This window comes from Schistocerca piceifrons, chromosome 1, assembly GCF_021461385.2.
Source record: "Schistocerca piceifrons isolate TAMUIC-IGC-003096 chromosome 1, iqSchPice1.1, whole genome shotgun sequence".
Taxonomy (NCBI): Eukaryota; Metazoa; Arthropoda; class Insecta; order Orthoptera; family Acrididae; genus Schistocerca; species Schistocerca piceifrons.
Window position 1 is genome coordinate 801,380,078 of NC_060138.1, and position 20,503 is coordinate 801,400,580.

Genomic DNA, 20,503 nt, shown 5'->3' on the forward strand with positions numbered 1-20,503 from the left:
AGTTTCATCAGACAGCCAAAATCACCACACAGTATATTGTATTTAATGAGGTCTATGATAGGACAGTGCTAAATTGAAAATGAGACATTTTTGTATCTGTGCTTGGGAAAATGTACATAAAATTGCATTGAAGACACCTCTCCCATCATGAGGTTTAATGGTTTCCGCAACAGCATAAAAAAAGAACTATAGTAAACCAAACACCTAATAACGCTCTCACCAAAGATGACAGCTAGCAGGAGAGTACAGTGAGGCACCTGACCATTAAAAGATTGCAATGGGCATGACAGATGCAGGAGAAAAACATTGAACTGTGCGTCAATGAACTGAGCACCAGTGATGTCACTGCTGGCACCATGGCTGTAATATAAGAATGAAAGTAACAACCAAATAGTACACAATGTGCAAAGAACATGTAGTAGAAAGCTCATGGATGTATACCTACCTGATACATCTGGAAGCCAGAGAAGAATTTATTCAGACATATAGACATGAGACCATGTATTTATTGGTGTTATTCTCAATTTTGGTATTTTAAGTTTAGCTTTATTAAGGACACATACTTTATAGTGGTTTGTTGGCATTTATTCAGTTTTAACTACTCCACTGCTTTGCTAATGTGTACTTAAAGTCATTCAGCATCTCCTTTCCATTGAGATCCATTGAACATAATGAAAGAGATTATGAATGAATCCTACTGGTATTTTGATGCACAGTAGTAACACATACATGTTAGATTAGGTTAGGTTGTACATGGACAGCTAATAAAAAAAATTAAGAGTTACAACACTGTTACAAAGTTCATGTGTTAAGATGAATCTTACATAAAGTAATATTATATGTTGTGTCTATATCCACATATTTTTATTGTTCCACATAATAGGATAGCTTCTTGGTGCTGCTTTGCCAAAATGTAATTTTCAGATTGCACTAGAAACTGGGACTTCCATATAAAATCCAAAACCAGTCACAGAGTAAAATAAAGAACTTTTTACCAACTGAAGTGTAAACTAATTATTTAATTAATTTCTTTCTATTTCATTCATATATGCAGTGTGTGAGGAATGTTTTCTCATAGCCTCTGCTTATATTGTTATTAGTTTAATTATCTATTCTTGGTCTCTATAGGAGTCCATGGATAGTTGTAGATTTCATCTTTGAAAAATACTATCACACACATATTCTTGCAGTTGCTGGGAGACTGAATGAGAGCCTCCATTTTCATTCAGTACAGTGAAAATACTGTAAGTACTGGTGAAATGTTAACAACATCATATGACATATGCTCTCCAAGCCAAAGATAGATGGGACTTTGTATCAATATTTGCCATTTTTCCTCTTTTTCTATTCGCATATCAAATGATGAAAAATGATTGACAATATGCCTTTGTAGTACAGGATGCTTCAAAAGTGGTGGTCAGTATTCAGAATATGACACAAATGATCATTTAAAACAAAAAAGTCAAGTAAACATGGGCTCTAAAATGCATACCTTAAGAGCTATGAGCAAATCTTGATCTTTGATACTGTGAAACAAATATCTTCTGCTGCAAGCTCTTTGCCTTTCGTATTTTGGGAAGTGGTAGTGTGGATCAAAACAAGATAAAAATGTCCACTAAACATGTGCTCTGAAATGTATACTAAAAAAGTTGTGAGCACTTATTGATTGGAAGAGTTGTGTTTCAAAGTAGCGAAGATGAACAAGTGCTCATAGCTCTTAAGATAAACATTTCAGAGCACATGGTTACGGGGCATTTTTTTTTCCTGGCAGCATGGCTATGAATTCCTTTGACAACTTCTAGCAGAACTTTAGGTTACAACTTGCTGTTGAATAAGATTCTCTGTGGGGCCCTGACAAGATCAGGAGGAATTTGTGAGCTCCAATAAGCATTCATGATAACAGGAGACAGTCATGCCACTTCATTATTAGTATCATTTGCAGTAGCAGTACAAAGTCAATTGACATTTGTTATGTGGCACTGGCTATTTGCAGACACTTGACAACATATCTAAAACATTCTGTCAAGTGTCTTGTAGTCACATTTATTGGTGAAACTTACTGTTGCTTAATTTACTGCTGCATATGGTAGCCATTCCTTGACTTTCTACATATATTTCTGTATCTTTTACAATACATGGTCTGTGATATTTCAAAATATGGAAAATATTACTTTGAACAATAAGTGTTCTGAATTATCAATCACTTAAGAGAAATATTATCCCATAAATGCCACAAATATTTGGTTATTATTTCTGTATTACTAATATCTATTACCAACATTATCTCAATAAATTTTCAGGTACGACTGTACTTCGAATGTTGAACTATACACTTGGTGAGAATATTGTCAGATCAGCATTTGACAGCTTTCTACATGACAGGTAATAACTCTGATTTTTTGACATGTTACGCTTTGTTGATTACACATTCTACATTTAAATCAATTAGTGGAACTGTTCCATAATAACATAAATTTATCAAAACTAGTTGTTCACTACTTGCATATTTGCAAATGTACACTCCTGGAAATTGAAATAAGAACACCGTGAATTCATTGTCCCAGGAAGGGGAAACTTTATTGACACATTCCTGGGGTCAGATACATCACATGATCACACTGACAGAACCACAGGCACATAGACACAGGCAACAGAGCATGCACAATGTCGGCACTATTACAGTGTATATCCACCTTTCGCAGCAATGCAGGCTGCTATTCTCCCATGGAGACGATCGTAGAGATGCTGGATGTAGTCCTGTGGAACGGCTTGCCATGCCATTTCCACCTGGACCAGCGTTCGTGCTGGACGTGCAGACCGCGTGAGACGACGCTTCATCCAGTCCCAAACATGCTCAATGGGGGACAGATCCGGAGATCTTGCTGGCCAGGGTAGTTGACTTACACCTTCTAGAGCATGTTGGGTGGCACGGGATACATGCGGACGTGCATTGTCCTGTTGGAACAGCAAGTTTCCTTGCCGGTCTAGGAATGGTAGAACGATGGGTTCGATGATGGTTTGGATGTACCGTGCACTATTCAGTGTTCCCTCGATGATCACCAGTGGTGTACGGCCAGTGTAGGAGATCGCTCCCCACACCATGATGCCGGGTGTTGGCCCTGTGTGCCTCGGTTGTATGCAGTCCCGATTGTGGCGCTCACCTGCACGGCGCCAAACACGCATACGACCATCATTGGCACCAAGGCAGAAGCGACTCTCATCGCTGAAGACGACACGTCTCCATTCGTCCCTCCATTCACGCCTGTCGCGACACCACTGGAGGCGGGCTGCACGATGTTGGGGCGTGAGCGGAAGACGGCCTAACGGTGTGCGGGACCGTAGCCCAGCTTCATGGAGACGGTTGCGAATGGTCCTCGCCGATACCCCAGGAGCAACAGTGTCCCTAATTTGCTGGGAAGTGGCGGTGCGGTCCCCTACGGCACTGCGTAGGATCCTACGGTCTTGGCGTGCATCCGTGCGTCGCTGCGGTCCGATCCCAGGTCGACGGGCACGTGCACCTTCCGCCGACCACTGGCGACAACATCGATGTACTGTGGAGACCTCACGCCCCACGTGTTGAGCAATTCGGCGGTACGTCCACCCGGCCTCCCGCATGCCCACTATACGCCCTCGCTCAAAGTCCGTCAACTGCACATATGGTTCACGTCCACGCTGTTGCGGCATGCTACCAGTGTTAAAGACTGCGATGGAGCTCTGTATGCCACGGCAAACTGGCTGACACTGACGGCAGCGGTGCACAAATGCTGCGCAGCTAGCGCCATTCGACGGCCAACACCGCGGTTCCTGGTGTGTCCGCTGTGCCGTGCGTGTGATCATTGCTTGTACAGCCCTCTCGCAGTGTCCGGAGCAAGTATGGTGGGTCTGACACACCGGTGTCAATGTGTTCTTTTTTCCATTTCCAGGAGTGTATGTAGTGTTACAGTGAAGGGAAGCAGAGCATGAAACAATAAAATTTACTGATGAAAAAAATATCCTAACTGTAAAATAAGAACAACAAAGATGCCAAACTGACCTAATGGAAATAGTTGTACACTGTATGGGTCAACACAGTCCTCCTAGTTGGGTCCAAAAGGGCAGCATACAATTCTGTTGCACTTTGCTCGGTATACCTATAAGACAAAATTTGTAGATAGTGTCATGGGCAACTGTAGGGGGATGGGGTGTGTGAGGGGGGCAATGGGGACAGCTGCCTCTAACAAAAATTCATTGTGAATGTGAAAAAGGGACCATAACCAAAGGGTCTGGATTTTTATAACCTAAAATACAAGGAAAATTATCATTAAAATTTCATGACAGTATCAATAAAGCGACTTAAAAATGTATTAAACATACATAAAGTGAGTTATAAACAGAACTAGAGCAGAGGGTTTCAAACTGTCCCAAGGAGGTCACAGTCTTACAGTACGAGCATTACAATGCTTTCATAATAATGATTCATTAATTTTCTTTCTGAGTATAGAAATGATGTGTATGGTAGTAGTGATATCTATCAGGCTGGCAAGTATGTATTGTCACTATGGGAGGAACCTAGACTGCGGTCTGTACTGTGTGACTCCTTGTTGATTGCTAATGATTTTTAACTGATGTTTGTCTTCTGTGATTTGCATGTAAGTGTTAACCATGTTATTTCAAATGTGTCATTTAGTTCTAAAGACATCAATAGATTAAAAAATGGAAGTAGTATGATGAAAGCTTTTTGAATTTTGGTTTTACGTGTCCTGCTGTTGGAAGTGAAGAATGACCACAGTGTGCCATTTGTTTCAAAGCTCTAGTGCCATGCAGGCCCCACAAAGCTGTGGAAATTGTGAGCAGAGCACTGTGCAAGCTAGTGGTGACTCCATAATGTTGTGGGCTGTTTTTACATGGTCGGACTGTCTCCTCTGCTCCAGCTGATCTTATCATTGACTTTTTTGAAATGGTTATGTTCAACTACTTAGCTACTTGGAGACCATTTGCAGCCATTCATGTCACCATGTCATGACATGTCACCATGTCATGATGTCAAGTCACCATGCCACAGTTATTTGTGATTTGTTTGAAGAACGTGCTGGACACTTCAAGCAAATGACTTGGCCACCCAGATCACATGAAATTAATAGGGCATAAATGAATGGGACATAATCAAGAGTTCAGTTCATGCACAACAGCCTGCACTGGCAGCATCATAGAGACAGCAAGGCCCAATATTTCCACAGGGGACTTCCAACAACTTGTTCAGTCCATGTCATGTTAAGGTGCTGCACTAAGTAAGGCAGAATGAGGTCAGACATGACATTACGAGTACCCCATGACTTTTGTCACCTCAGTGCATGGTAAGGTTTTCACTGCTAACCTGCCCCATCTGCTTCAACCCTCCAATGGCCAGGTCCCAAGCCGGGTTTAGCTGCACGCCACCAACTTTATTGATGTGTTGTCACAAAATTGAAATTTGATCATTTCTTTTATCACACTATCCCAGAAATCTTAGTCCATATATAACAGATTTCTTGTCAAATGTAATATAATGTCCATTTTCTGGAGCATGCTCTGCTACAGTTGGTTTCTCAGGGTACTGAAGGTGAGAACACCTCTTGTGTTCTAACAGCACTGTTCAGTAGTGGGCACAGACTGTCTAACATAAAACTGTCTACATCCATATGGTATTTTATATATTCCTGGCATTCTGTGGCCTACATTATCTTTTACAGGCTCCATGAGTTGTCAAATTTTTGCTGGAGCCCTAAAGACTAATGTCTTATACTTCTTTAGGTGCTGACTTATCTTTCCTGTCATGAGCCAACGAATTGCAAAAAATGCAAGATTCTTCAAGATCTCTTCAGGGTTCTTCTGCTTATGTGTCTTTGGAGAGATGGCTTGCAAAATCTGGTGATTCTTGTAGCTGTTTCCCTTGAATCCTTTCCACAAGTGGCTCAGTTCTTTCAGCAGGATTTCAGTGTCTGAGATGGCTTCTGCTCAGTACACCCAGGTCCTCAGAAGAGCACACTCTGATGTCACTGAATGTTTTGTATCATGGAGGATATTTTAACTGGACAGACAGTGTCACAATGGGGAGCCCATTTTCTCCAGTCAGAACCAGAATATTTATGGAGTACTATGAGGACATTGTTCCGGACACAGCTTCTGCAAAGCCTAGTTGCTTGTATCATTAAGTCAATGACACATTTGTTCTCTGGTCTCACAGATGTGTAAAGCCAGGATAATTCTTGGACCACATCAGTATCCATGATATCATGAAGTTCACAACGTAGGCAGAGACAGATGCTGTTCCTTGACATCCTTGTCTCCCGTAAAGCAAATGCGTGTCTGAGCCATAGTTTTTGCTGGAAACCCACCCACATGGATCAGTATTTGCACTCCAACAGCTATCACCACCCATCGCAGAAACATTCTCTTTTGAGGACCTCGGTGTCACCACTTGACAAGGGTGGAGGAATACTTGGCCAAACTTGATGAAGATGGAAGCTCGAGAGAATTAAAAGTTGGTCACTTAAGTTGAGATGTTTTCAACAAATGTGAGAGCTGAACGCATTTCCATAATTTTTTACAATAACTCCCACTGGCTTTCATATGGGAATGTCTTGAGAAGGATCAATGTACTCAGAAATGAACTTTACTCCTTACCCTGGTCATGAGAAGCATATGAGTTTGAAGAAGTTTGTAGATAGTGACATTGTTTTGAAGCTGATGCAGCTGCATGATCTCTTTGAAAAATTCAATTCACTGAATTTATTCCTTCGAGGTAATGAGACCAACATTCTCCTACTGCCAGGCAAAATGCTGGACTTCTGTAAGAAACCATTATAGTGGAAGAAAACGTTTTTATGACAAAGATATAAATCATGTTTTTCCTTTTGTTCACATGATTTTAAAAGAGAGTGACTTTCAGTTGACTGAAGAATTGAAATCTGTTTTTGTGGGTCATATTACTGAACTCAGTAATTGCTTTCTGAAGTACTTTCCAGAAGAAGGTGATTAACATAAATGAATCAAAGCTCCTTTCAATGTAGAACTTCCATCAACTCTTTTCACTGAAGAACAACAGTGATTTGTTGATGTTTCTTCAACTCCACACTGAAATCGAAGTTCATTTCCTCATCCTGCTTGAGTTTTGGAGCTTGATGAAGCAGGACTGTCCTCAGAGGAGTCACAAGTCTCTGTGACTTTTGATACAGTTTGCCAACAACCATTTTATGTGAGGTAGATTTTTCAGCATTGGCAGTCATCAACATGACTTATAGATCAGAAATGACTGTGGAGAAAGCAATGCAAGGTGCAGTTTCCAATCTTGTACCTAGGGCTAATTCAAGAACATACTTCCCAACAAGTGGCATATCGTTCAATGCTCCTGCCTCTCCGTTTTTCCACAAGAGCAACATATCATTTGGTGCTCTTCCCTCCCTTCCTTCCCTTATACATTAGTTGCTATTCCTTCAGCACTTGGTAAGATCTTCAAAAATAACTGAAATATAAGTGAGGTTGGAAATGGGTCATTTTCACCATTCTTTATGGTACACCCTGTTCACAAATTTAGCACTATGGTCACATCTAGTGTGACAATGCTTGGTGTCTCAAGCGACTGCTTGTGCACACTTGGCCCTAAAACCTGCCCTGCTTGTGATGACGATTGATGACTAAGAAGGAAGATCATTGTTTCCATTATTTTCATAGCAAGACTAAGATATAATAATATTAGAAGTTGATTAAAATGTTTTGTGTCAACAGTTCATAAAGAAAAAACTACTCTTACTATATATTTAAAAAAAAAAAAAAAAAAAAAAAAAAAAAAACTTTAATTTATTTCGAGTCACATATGTGTGAAAGGTGCGGCAGCTGTTTATGTTCAGATCAAGGGAGCCGTGGACCTAAAAACCACTGAACTAAAGTAGTGAAAAGCTTTATAAAAACTTGTGACTGGCACTACAAAGAGGATAATTAATTTAAAAATGTTATTTTTCTGTAAGGAATCTCATTAATGAAGATGTAGAAAAATTGTTGTATAATCATCTCACACCTATTGTAGTGTATGACAGTCGTATTCAGACATTCTCAAAAGCAAGGGGACATCTGTTTTTTGACAACACATGCTTGTAGATAGAAAATCTTTCAATAGTGTGCAATTTTATATTTTTCTTTAGTTAATCTTTCAATAGTGTGCAATTTTATATTTTTCTTTAGTTTTGAAAACAAATCTAAATAATAGACACACCAACTTTGTAATTCACAAACTGACATTATATATGTTACAATATTGATACAAATTATCAATATTTTCATATCAGCATCAGTACCTGGTACAAGTTCACAACAGTAAGTGGTGGGAAAATTACATTAAACAGCATGTATAAATACATTCTTGAATAACTATTTTACTTTTTCCTAAAGGCATATGCATTGTTCATTCTTGCCAACACTAAGAGAAAGAATTCTTTTGTTGTAAATGGACATTAAATGCAACACATAAAAAATGCAGAATAAGGCTTCAATAGAACCAACAGAAAATAAGATAAATTGCTGGAAATGCAAATCTGTGAATGTAAGAACAGGTTTTAGTATAATCATACTCTAAGCTCGTTTATATTTTTAACAATGACAGTGTATTGAAAGTACGTTGTAGAAACTAATAGGGAAAAATTATGAGCAGATATGTTCACAAAAATTCTCTTTCATATGTGGGGAAACATGAACCTGCAGGGGCCCCTGGGTAGTGGTCATCATCTGGTGTGTTTGATCCCAGGCCATAACTGTGAGACAGATCTGCAATGTTTTGTGTATCATGATAGCAGCTGGTCTACATCTACATATGCACTCTGAAAACCACTGTGAAGTGCATGGTAGAGGGTATGTCACATTGTGCTGGTTATTAGAGTTTCTTCCTGTTCCATTCACGTATGGAACTCGGGAAGAATGATTATTTGAATGCCTCTGAGCATGCAGTAATCATTCTAATCTTATCCTCACAACTCCTATGTGAGTGATATGTAGGAGGTTTCAGTATATACCTAGAGTCATCATCTAAAGATGATTCTTGAAACTTTGGTAATAGACTTTCCTGGTATAGTTTACGTTTATCATCAAAAGTCTTCCAGTTCAGTTCCTTTAGTATCTCTGTTATACTGTCCCATGGATCAAATAAATCTGTGAGTATTTGTGCTGCGCCTCTCTTTATATGTTCAGTATCCCTTGTTAGTCCTATTTGGTAAGGGTCCCACATACTTGAGCAATATTCTAGAACTGGTCACACGAGTGATTTGTAAGCAATCTCCTTTGTAGACTGATTGCAAATCTCCAGTATTCTGCCAATAAAGTAAAGTTTAGCACTTGCTTTAGCCACAACTAAGCCTATGTAATTATTCCATTTCACATCCCTACAAAGTGTTACACCAGGTATTTTTATGAGTTGGCTGATTGCAACAGTGACTAATTGATATTATAGTCATAGGATACTACGTTTTCAAACAATGGAAACTCCAAGTAGGTATATCAATAATGTAGGAAAAGATAGATTGCTACTTACTGTAAAGAAGAGACGTCAAGTTGCAGACAGGTATGATTAAAAGGCACTCGCATATAGCTTTTGGTGACAGCCTTCGTCAGTAAAGACACACACACACACACACACACACACACACACACACACACATGCTCACACACACCATTCACACTCACACAAACAAGCAAGCACACCTCACTCACATGACTGCCAGCTACAACATCTCAGGCTGGAATGCAAGCAGCAATCTGGAGGGGGTGGGGAAGGGCAAGGGGAAGGGGAAGGGACAGTAGTGTATAGGTGGGGAGAGAGGTGAAGACTGTCTGGTGGAGTTTACAGGAATCAGTCTGCCAACAGGTGCAGAGTCAGGATGTTGTGGGGCAGGGTGGTGAAGGAAAAAGGAACAAAAACAAAAGAGGAGTGGGGTAAGACAGTCATATGTGTTGGCAAAGGACTGCAAATAAACAGGGTGGGAGACGAGAATGGGGAAGAGATGATAGAACATAGGGGTGGAAACTGTTGGATGGAGAGTGCGGGGACAGTATGTTACTGTAGGTTGAGGCCGGGATAATTACAGGAGCAGAGAATGTGTTGTAAGGATAACTCCGATCTGCACAGTTCAGAAAAGCTGGAGATGGAGGGAGGGATCCAGATTGACCCCGATAGTGAAACAGCCATTGAAATCAAGTGTGTTATGTTCAGTTGCATGTTGTGCCACAGGCTGGTCTACTTTGCTCTTGGCCACAGTTTGGTGGTGACCTTCATCATGGTGGACAGTTGGTTGGTAGTCATACCAATATAAGAAGCTGTGCAGTGACTTCAGCAGAGCTGGTAAAGGATATGGCTGCTTTCACAGGTGGCCTGGCTTCTGATGGGGTAGGATAAATCTGTGACAGGACTGTAATAGGAAGAGCTGGGAGGGTGGATTGGGCAGATTTTGGACCTGGGTCTTCCACGGGGATATGATCCTTGTGGCAAGGAGTTAAGACAGGGAGTGGCATAGGGATGGGCTAGGATGTTGTGGAGGTTTGATGGGTGACAGAACACCACTTTAGAAGGGGTGGGAAGTATCTCAGATATGAAGTCCCTCATTTCAGACTGCAATGGTAGGTTTGATTACCTACCATTGCACCATGAAATGAGGTGAAGAATATGGTCAGTTGTCCCAGTCCAGGGTGGTACTGGCTGATGAAGGGGACACTCCTTTGTGGCTGGTTTTTGGGGCTGATGGGAGGATTGGGGTTGTGACAGGAAATAGCACAACATGTAGCTCAACATAATACACTGGATTTCAATGGCTGCTTCATTATGTGAGCCATCTGGATGTTTGCCTCCACCACCAGCTTTCCTTGAGTGCCCAGATTGGAGTTATTCTTACAACACATTTCTTACTCTCATAATTATGCTGGCCTCAACCTATGGTAACATACAGTTCCCATAACCTCCACCCAACAGTTTCCGCCCCCTCTGCCCAGTCATCACTTCCCCTTTCCATCTCGAACCCTATTCATTTGCAGTCCTCTGCCAAAGCATCCATCCATCTTTTCCTGCTCCACTCCTTTTATGTTCCTTTTTCTCCCACCTCCAATAGACAAAAATGCAAGACCGGTCCCATACATCTTCCCACCATCACCTACTCCAGTCCAGTCATGGGCATCTCCTATTGCATCAGAGGCAGGGCTGACTGTGAAAGCAGTCATGTGATCTACAAACTAAGGTGCAACCATGGTGCTGCTTTCCATGTGGGCATGACAACCAACAAGCTGTCTGTCTCCATGAATAGCCACTGACAAACTGTGGTCAAGAGACAAATGATTTATGCAGTTGCTGAACATGCTGCCCAACACAATGTGCTTAACTTCAGTGACTGCTTCACACCCAGCACAATCTGGATTCTTCCTACCAACATCAGCTTTTTGAATTGCAATTGAATCTCCCTGCACTATATCCTACATTCCCATTACCTCCATGGCCTCAAACTTTCCTAGTCCCTGTCTTTCACCTACCTATCCCCTTCTGTGCTCCCATCCAGCAATAGATGGCCTTCTATTCAAGCAGCTCACCTACTAGTATTCCTCCCCCCCCCCCTACCTCTCTCCTCTTGAAATTCTCAACTGCACCTAGCAGCCCTGTCCTGTCCTCACCATGTCCCTACAAGCTCCCACTAGCAGCACTACACCTTCCTCCACCCCTACCCTCCCTACCCCTCCCCCTCCACAGTCAGTCTCCCCCTTAACCCCACCACCTACAGATTGCTTCTCCCATCAGGTGCTGATGAATACAATCCACCCTCAGTAGCCAGAGATAGTCACCATGTATGTGTGAGTTGCAATTGTGTGAATGCTTATGTGTCTGTTTTTTTATTTTAGATGTGTTTTACTAACATAGGCAAACAAGATGGGCTGAAGAAAGCTGATACAGCAAAGAGGCCTTTGGTCATGCATTTCAGTGAGTTTGCCAGCTGACGGAGGACTGATGACAACCATACACCCGTTCCTCTTCTGTACAGGATGGTCAGAGGTGTATGACGAATAGTCACTTGCTGCAAGCGAGAAGTTAGCATCCAGTCTGTTGATTCTGATGCCACAATTGAGATGCAAGCAGTGAGTATGGTTGACTACAGAGCACTCATGCATGCTGTGGTCACCCACATCATTGTGGTGCCCAAACAGAAGAATAAGCCACCAAACCAGCATCATAAGAGCACCAAGGTGTTCCTCCAGGGCCTGCTTTGTATCCATGATGAGGTGGCAGTCAAAGAATGGATGCTGCATGCTGGTTTTGGAGATGTGGTAGTCAAGCTGCAAAACTGGACAAACAGAAAGAAGCCACCACAGTTTGTGACAGCACAGCCACTGTCAATCACCAGTAGCTCATCATCCACATTCCGCAGCCAGAGACTTTTCTACTAATCCATTTTATTTCCAAATCTTTTCTTACTCCTAGTGTCTTCACTGATTCAAAGTTTTGAGTGTTTGTACCTTCCATCCAACATCCATATGTCTTAAACCTTCATTTTCAGTTCTTTTCTTTCCATAGGGTGAAACTGTTTATGAATTGCATGCACCAGAAATTCTATGTATCTTTCTGAATTCTGTGTGTTAGTGTTGGTCTAGCTGTTCTTTCCAGTGACTTTTGTGTAGATCATTTTCTTTTGTCATTTAGTCTCAGGTTAACATATATATTCTAATATAATGTAGATGACTCACCTGGAGTCACATGAAATGTGAAATCTCAGCTTGGGCTGGATACATGAGAAATCAGAAACTTCACTATCAGGTAGCTTACATAATATTATGTTTTTATTTGCAGATTATATGAGACTTTTGCATCAGATGACATGGTTTTGGCTATTGAAGATCAAGCCCAAAGGCACGCAGATCTTCCTCGTGGAGTGACTGTGTCAAAGATTGTTAGCTCGTGGATGAAAGCTCAGCAATTTCCAGTAGTCACGGTGAGAAGAAACTATCATACAAGGACAGCATATATTGAACAGGTAGTAACAAATGATACTTTTTTACATATATTTGTTCAATGTTTTTACTTCTCTCCCTCCCTTCCTCCCTCCCCCCCCCCCCCCCTCTCCCCCATCACACTATATCTCTCCATTCCTCATTGTGTGTGTGTGTGTGTGTGTGTGTGTGTGTGTGTGTGTGTGTGTGTGTGTGTGTGTGTGTGTGTGTGGAGGGAGACATAGACAGAGAGAGATGGCATGAGCACATGTATATGCACAGTTTAGTTCTTTAGATAGCTTTCTGATTGAAACATGTGATCTAAGCTCTTTGCTTATGAATGTGTGAAAATGTTTTAATTCAAAATTACCATCATGGGAACTAAATGTTGCAAGAATTTGACATCCATTTTTCTTCACAGTTTTTAATAGTAAAGTACCTTTGGTAATTTGTCATTCTTCATCCTGATCATATGATATTATCAGTTTATATCAAGAACTGTTCCTTATGAGAAATACCTGTGCTATTCTGATTTCATCATTTCTTTTCTCACATTGATATGCACACAGCTGAGCCAAGACATTATGATTCCTACTTAATAGTGTTTCTGTCCATCTTTGGAAAGCAACACAGTTTGTCAGCCAGGTTATGACTTCCCTTGAATCTGTGATTAAGCTCTCTTTGTTTTCATAGGAGTTTCCTACCAAGGATGTTAAACTGTGGTGGGTCTTTCCCATTCCTTAAGACCTTGGTTGGAACATACTTGTCCAAGACACATTGAAAATACTTTTCCATTTTTTAGTTGTGCTCACACCTTCATCCTCAGCACTGAATATTTTGTGTTATCTGAGTATGCAACATCATTATTCAGTGCTGAGGATGAAGATGTGGAGCACAAAAAGAAAAAAAAACTCAAAAGCTTTGTTCAATATGGCTTAGTCAAGTAAGGAAGATAACATGGAGAAGGCCAAAATACTGAATTCAATCTTCTGAAATTGTTTCACCATGGAAGATCATAAAACAGTGCTTCGTTTCAGTCACCGTATGAACATCAAAATGGCGGATACTGAGATAACCAGTCACAGAAGTGAAAAGCAACTACAATTGCTTAGTAGCGGAAATACATAAGGACCACATGAGATACTTATAAGATTCTACAAAGATTATGTGAAAGAATATGCTCCCCTTTTAGCAGCACCTAATCATAGTTCACGGGAGCAATGAAAGTACCTAGTGACTGAAAAAAAATGTGCAAGTTACTTCTATTTTCAAGAATGGTCTAATGGCAGATCCACATAATTATAGGCCTGTATCATTGACATCAGTCTGTTGCAGAATAAATAGAACACATTTTATGTTCAAGAATTATGAGAGCTTTGGAGAATAAAAATCTCCTCTGTAAAAATCAATATGGATTCTGCAAACAGAGATCCTGCAAAACTTTGCTCAATCTGTTCTTCCATGAGGTCCATGGCACTGTAGGCAATGGTGCTCATGTTTATGCTGTGTTCCTTGACTTCAGGAAGGCATTTAATTCCAACCTGTGACTTCCTTGCAGATAGAACTCAACACATTGCTGTTAACAGAACAAAACTGACAGATGTAAAGGTAATTTCTGGATATCCCAAGGGAGCATGATAAGACCATTATTGTTCTGGTAGAAAGAGTCAGAAGCTCTTTAAGACTGTTCACGAGTGGTGTGATTGTTTATAAGAAAATAGCAGCACCAGAACACAGTATTAATTCACAGAATGGCCTACAGAGGATTGATGGATGGTGCAGGCTCTGGCAGCTGACCCTGGACGTCAATAAATGTAACATATTGTACATACGTAGGAAAAGAAATCCTCTACTGTACAATCACACCATTGCAGAATCAATATTGATAAATTACTGGAAACATTATCTACCATAAAATATCTAGTGGTAACTATCCATAGCAACCTAAAGTTGGATGACCACATAAAACAAAAGGTAGGAAAAGCAGATACCAGACTGAGATCCATAGGAAGAATCTTAATGTAACTCAGCCACAAAAGAGATCAATCTGGGATCCTTACCAAGTAGGATTGATAGGAAGGGGAGAGAGCGAGAGAGAGAGAGAGAGAGAGAGAGAGAGAGAGAGACAGACAGACAGAGACAGAGGAGAGGGAGAAAGAGAGAGAGAAGAGACAGAGAGAGATAGAACCCTACGAAGAGCGGCACATTACATCATGGGATCATTTGGTCAGTACCAGAGCATTGTAGAGATGCCCAACAAACTACAGTGGCAGATGCTACAATAGAAGCATTGTGCATCACAGAGAGGTTTGCTATTGAAATTTTGAGATTGTACTTACCGGGAAGAGTCGGACAACATATTACTTGGTAGAGCACTTGCCTGCGAAAGGCAAAAGTCCCGAGTTCAAGTCTCGGTCCAGCACACAGTTTTAATCTGCCAGGAAGTTTCATATCAGCACACACTCCACTGTAGAGTGAAAATTTCATTCTAGAAACATATTACTTCCTCCCACATACATCTTGCAAAATGACCGTATGAGAAAATTTGAGAAATTCAAGCTAATATAGAGATTTACTGAAAGTCAGTCTTCGCATGTGCCATTCACGATTGGAGTATAGAAGAGCAGATTAGTTAATGTCAGCAGAAGTACCCTCCACCATACACTGTCCGTTGGCTTGTGGAGTATTGATGTAGATAGTGGAATTTTGTGTGGCAAGGATTAGACTAGCCCTTGGCAGGTTTCCAGAGGTGTTTGATGCCAAACGTCTACAGGTCACATGTTCAAAGAGATTTCGGGATTGCAGCCAGTTGTTGTAAACTTCACTCCACAATGTTTCAACTAGACACCTGCAAGTCATCTTCAGGTGAGCCATTGAAGACTGTCTTTGATGAGTCACCTGAAGATGACTGGACACTCTTTAAGACTGTTCACAGATGGTTTGATTGTTTATAAGAAAATAGCAGCACCAGAACACAGTATCAGTTTGCAGAATGGCCTATAGTGGTTTGCTGAATGTTGCAGGCTTTGGCAGCTGACCCTGGACATCAATAAATGTAACATATTGTGCATACATAGGAAAAGAAATCCACTACTGTACAATCACACAATTGATGATAAATTACTGAAAACAGCAACTACAATAAAATGTCTAGGGGTAACTATCCATAGCAACCTAAAGTTGGATGACTACATAAAACAAACAGTAGGCAAAGCAGATATCAGACTGAGATCCATAGGAAGAATCTTAATGTAACTCATCCACAGAAGAAGTGGTTTACAAGACACTTTTTCAACTGATTCTTGAGCTCTGTTCACCAGTCTGGGTCCATTACCATGTAAGATTGATAGAAGAGAGAGAGAGAGAGAGAGAGAAATATTGTGGAGTGAAGTTTATGATGACCTTCTGTGATCCTGAAATCTCTTCCAACATTTAATTTGTCAGGAACATTTTAAATTTGAAACAGGTTATATAATTTCCATAAATTATATTCCAGCAGTCTGAGTGTGCAGAGCTGGTACCTAATAGTGTTTTAATATTTTTTTTGTGGTATTCAAAAAATTTAAAAACCTCTCTCACACCGGCCTGATTTAGCTTCACTAATCAGGATAGTAAAAACATGCGTATGTTAAGGGAATTTTCATTCACAAAGCAGGCTTATCACATTCACACAGTTCAATACTGTTCTATCCTGATTAAATTGAGCTTAACTTAAATTCCATAAGGCAGTGAAGCAATTTCGAAGTCTCGGTGCAATGAAAATTGTCAGTCGATCTCCTGAAAACATTTGTAATAATTATTAACTTTTGGTGATCACATGGGGAAGACCGGAGATCTGCTGGTAAGGCTGTGTTAGCCTATTTATTTGAAGTAACTGGATATCTTGAGCATACAAAATGGCAGGTTCATCTAGTGTAAATCAGACGTTCCCCACTGATCCCGTGCAACACAGCGTAGTAAGCAGACACTGTCAATAATAATCAGTTAAATAATACGCGAACACACTTACTTTAGTTTAGTTCATGTATTAAATTCCTTCTCATACAGAATCTCATCAAGATGGCGACTAGCTCAACAATACATACATATACATCCTCCTACTTTCATGGCTAATCGGCAAGATCTCTCATTCCTCTCATAAGAGAAAACATAGATAGCAGAGAAGCTATTCCATGGAGTAAATGGATGCTCCAAGGAATAATAGGGCTTGAAACTATTTTGCATTGATAATCATCGTAAATTAAAGTTTAGGAATCGGTAAGATAAGAAGAGATATTTCAAGATATGTACTGAGTTATATAATTTATAAAATTTCTGAAAATATCACGGAGAGACCAGTGCAAGAGACATTACAGTGTCCCAGATGTGTTCTATTACATTCAGATCGGGTGAATTTTGTAGTCAAGACACCATTGTGATTTCACTATCATGCTCCTCAAACCATCGTAGTAAGATCATTGCCTTGTGACATGGACAGTTATCCTGCTGGAGGATACCTCATCATTGAGGATGACATCAAATATGAAGAAATGCAGGTGGTCCACGTTAATAGTCATGCAATTCACAGCTGTCATTGTGCCTTCAGTTACTACCACAGTTCCCATGGAAGTATGGCTGAATGTCCACTATAGCATTAATACTGCTCCCAATGGCCTGCATCCATGACGTTATGCATATTTCAAGCAGCTGTTCACTCGATCTTGTAATATTCAGACATGCTTATGAACCTGGTGTAACCAGAAAAATGATGCAGCCAATTAGACATCATATCCTTTTCCACAGTCCAATATAATCTATCTGATGGCCAAAGCAATGATAATTGATGATGTAATTGGGTCAGTATGGAAACACATAGGGGTTGTCTGCTGTGAAGCCCCATGTTCAACAACGTGCTCTGAACAGTGTGCTCATAAGCACTGCCATTGTACCCTATCATCAGATCTGCCACAGAGCACCACCTACACTGCTTTACAAAACAGATAGGCCTTCATCCAGCACATTCTGTCACAGGACTTGCTCATCAAACATCTTATGACCTATTCGTGGTTTCACCATCCTTCAGCTATTTTCCATAGATGCTCATGACAACAACATGTGAAAAGTCAACCAACTTCGCCACTTCTGAGATGCTTGCTCCCAGATGTTGAGCCATAGCAATAACGTCTCTTCTGTCATTAGATTTCCCAATTTGTGGCCCATATCATCACTAGAATGATTCCCCATTCACCTCTGCTCCACTTATATACGTGCTTCAATAAGTCACATGCAAGCAGTGCCACTGTGTGGCATTCAATCCTGTTGAAGGCAATGGTCAAAATGTTTTTGTTCATCAGTGTATACACAGCAACATGTCTCGAAAAATTCATATTGATACTTTGTCTAGATGAGAAATATGATTTTCTTACTATCCATATCTCAATCAGATATACAACTTCTGGTATTCAGATTGATTGAAAGGCTTTCTGAATGGTTTCCTTTCATAGTGTATAGATTTTCAATGGCTTTTTTTACTGTGCCCTTCTTTATCTTCTGTTTTTCTATTTACATCATTTGACTATTTCATATAAATTAGACATTTTGTAGCTGAAATAAAGTGTTAAACATGATGAAAAAATCTGTTTCAACAATCTCTTCAATCTCCTGTGGTAATTTATTATACAATTTCATTTCCCAGTAGAAAGTTCAGTCTAGGTCTTGTCCCATGACCATGATAGACTTGTTTGTGTGGTAATTATCAAGGTTTTCTATGTGTATAACTAACTGGTAAATAAGTTCTCATAATATGGTTCAAATCCACAATGTTATGCACTTACCTTTACAACACGTCCAACTACTATTTCTAATTATTATTCACATGGCTCTTTTCTAAGGTTTGAAAACTGTGTTAATATTTTAACCATTTATTGCCAGCAACAGAATAGTGTAGCTAAGTAGTGATTGCTCATGTGAATAATGTGTAACCAAATGGCACTTGTTTTTACATGCTGATGATACTGATCTTCAACGGTTAAAAAATACGGCAAGTGATGGTACACCTTTGATAAATGTCAGTAAGAGATGTGAAAGATCAGTATGTAGGCCTGAAGCCTTCATTCAGCATGCTGAAGGGGCTTTTCTGGCAGCAATTGTGGGAAAAGGTTGTTACCAACTGCAGGTTGTGGAGCACACTGGAACAAGCAGTGCCTGTCACCTGGATTCTGAGGTCATACGTTATTCTTGGCTCACTCCAGTTATTGGTGGCATTCTCCCTAGAAGTGTGGTCCTGAGCTAAGTGAAAGGCTTTACAGAGACTGCAAAGGTTGTGTGACATGTCAGGACATGCATCAGAAGAGCTGAGAATGTAGAGTTATGCAATACATGCCATAGGTTGTTACCTAGGTAGTTAATTTCAGAGCTTCTACGGATGATGCTTTATCCATAATGAATTACTGTCTGAATAAAGCTGTTCAGATATTCAGTCAGGTCTTGATACAATTTCAAAGTGGCACAAAGATTGACAATTGGCTTTAAATGTTTCAAAACATAAAATTTTGCACTTCACAGAAAAAAGAAAGAAAGAATGTAACATCCTGTGAGAATAATATCAATGAGTCACAATTGAAATTTATCAAGTAATACAAATTCTGGGATGTAACAATCTGTTGTATTATGAAATGGAATGATCACATAGGTTCAGTCATAGGCAAGGCAGAGAGCAGACTAGAAATCTTCAAGTCTGTGGGAACCAAATCACATAGGACTGACAGAGGATTACAGATTTATACAATGGATGGCAACATGAAAGGACACAGATTTGTTTGAGTTACAGGGGTCTGCTGGAGACAATGAAAAACATGAACCTGCAGATGCTTGAAGATAGAGGCAAATTATCCCATGAAAGCCTGCTTATGCACCTCCAAGGACCAGCCTCAAGTGAGGAATCAAGAAATATATTGCAATCCTCTATGTATCACTACTGTAGGCATTGTGGGGACAAGATTAGACTAATTACAGTACACACAGAGGCAGTCAAGCAGTCATTCTTCCCTCACTCTATAAATGAATGGAGTGAAAAGAGACCATAAGAATTGATGCCATGCGAAGTACCATCTGCTATGCACTTCACAGTAGTCTGCAGTCTGTAGATGTGGGTATGGCTGTCTGTAATGGCAAAAGATGCTGATTTCATTGTGTTTGCTAGCACCTTTATGTGTTCTATGACTAACTGAGGATCAATATTCACTCCTATAAATTTATGTTTATTACATAGCCTACATACATACCATCCCCATTTAATTTAGCAGTGTCAGTTTTGCTCTTCAAATTGAAATTCTTGATACTGCTTTCTTTGTGTACAATGTAACTTTGTTGCATATAGACTGGTAGTAAGCATCATTGAAGGTCTCATTCACTTTCTGTACAAGGAATTCACATATTTCTCTGTGATTATAGTGCTGCTGTCGTCTACAAAAGGACCAAAGCCATTAACTTAGTTTTGTGTTTGGGTGGTATAATTAGGTAGGACTAGACTGGTGAGCATTAGAGACTGGCGAGATAAATA

General features: G+C 40.2%; 1 protein-coding gene across 1 annotated transcript in view; it reads left to right on the plus strand.

Annotated features, from left to right (window-relative positions):
• LOC124713815 (leucyl-cystinyl aminopeptidase-like) overlaps positions 1-20,503 on the plus strand; it is a 289,726-nt gene that overhangs the window by 142,950 nt on the left and 126,273 nt on the right. Inside the window, exons 11-12 of the mRNA XM_047242975.1 lie at positions 2,301-2,382; positions 12,824-13,007. Coding sequence (XP_047098931.1) covers positions 2,301-2,382; positions 12,824-13,007 — 266 coding nt within the window. The remainder of the gene's footprint in view (positions 1-2,300; positions 2,383-12,823; positions 13,008-20,503) is intronic.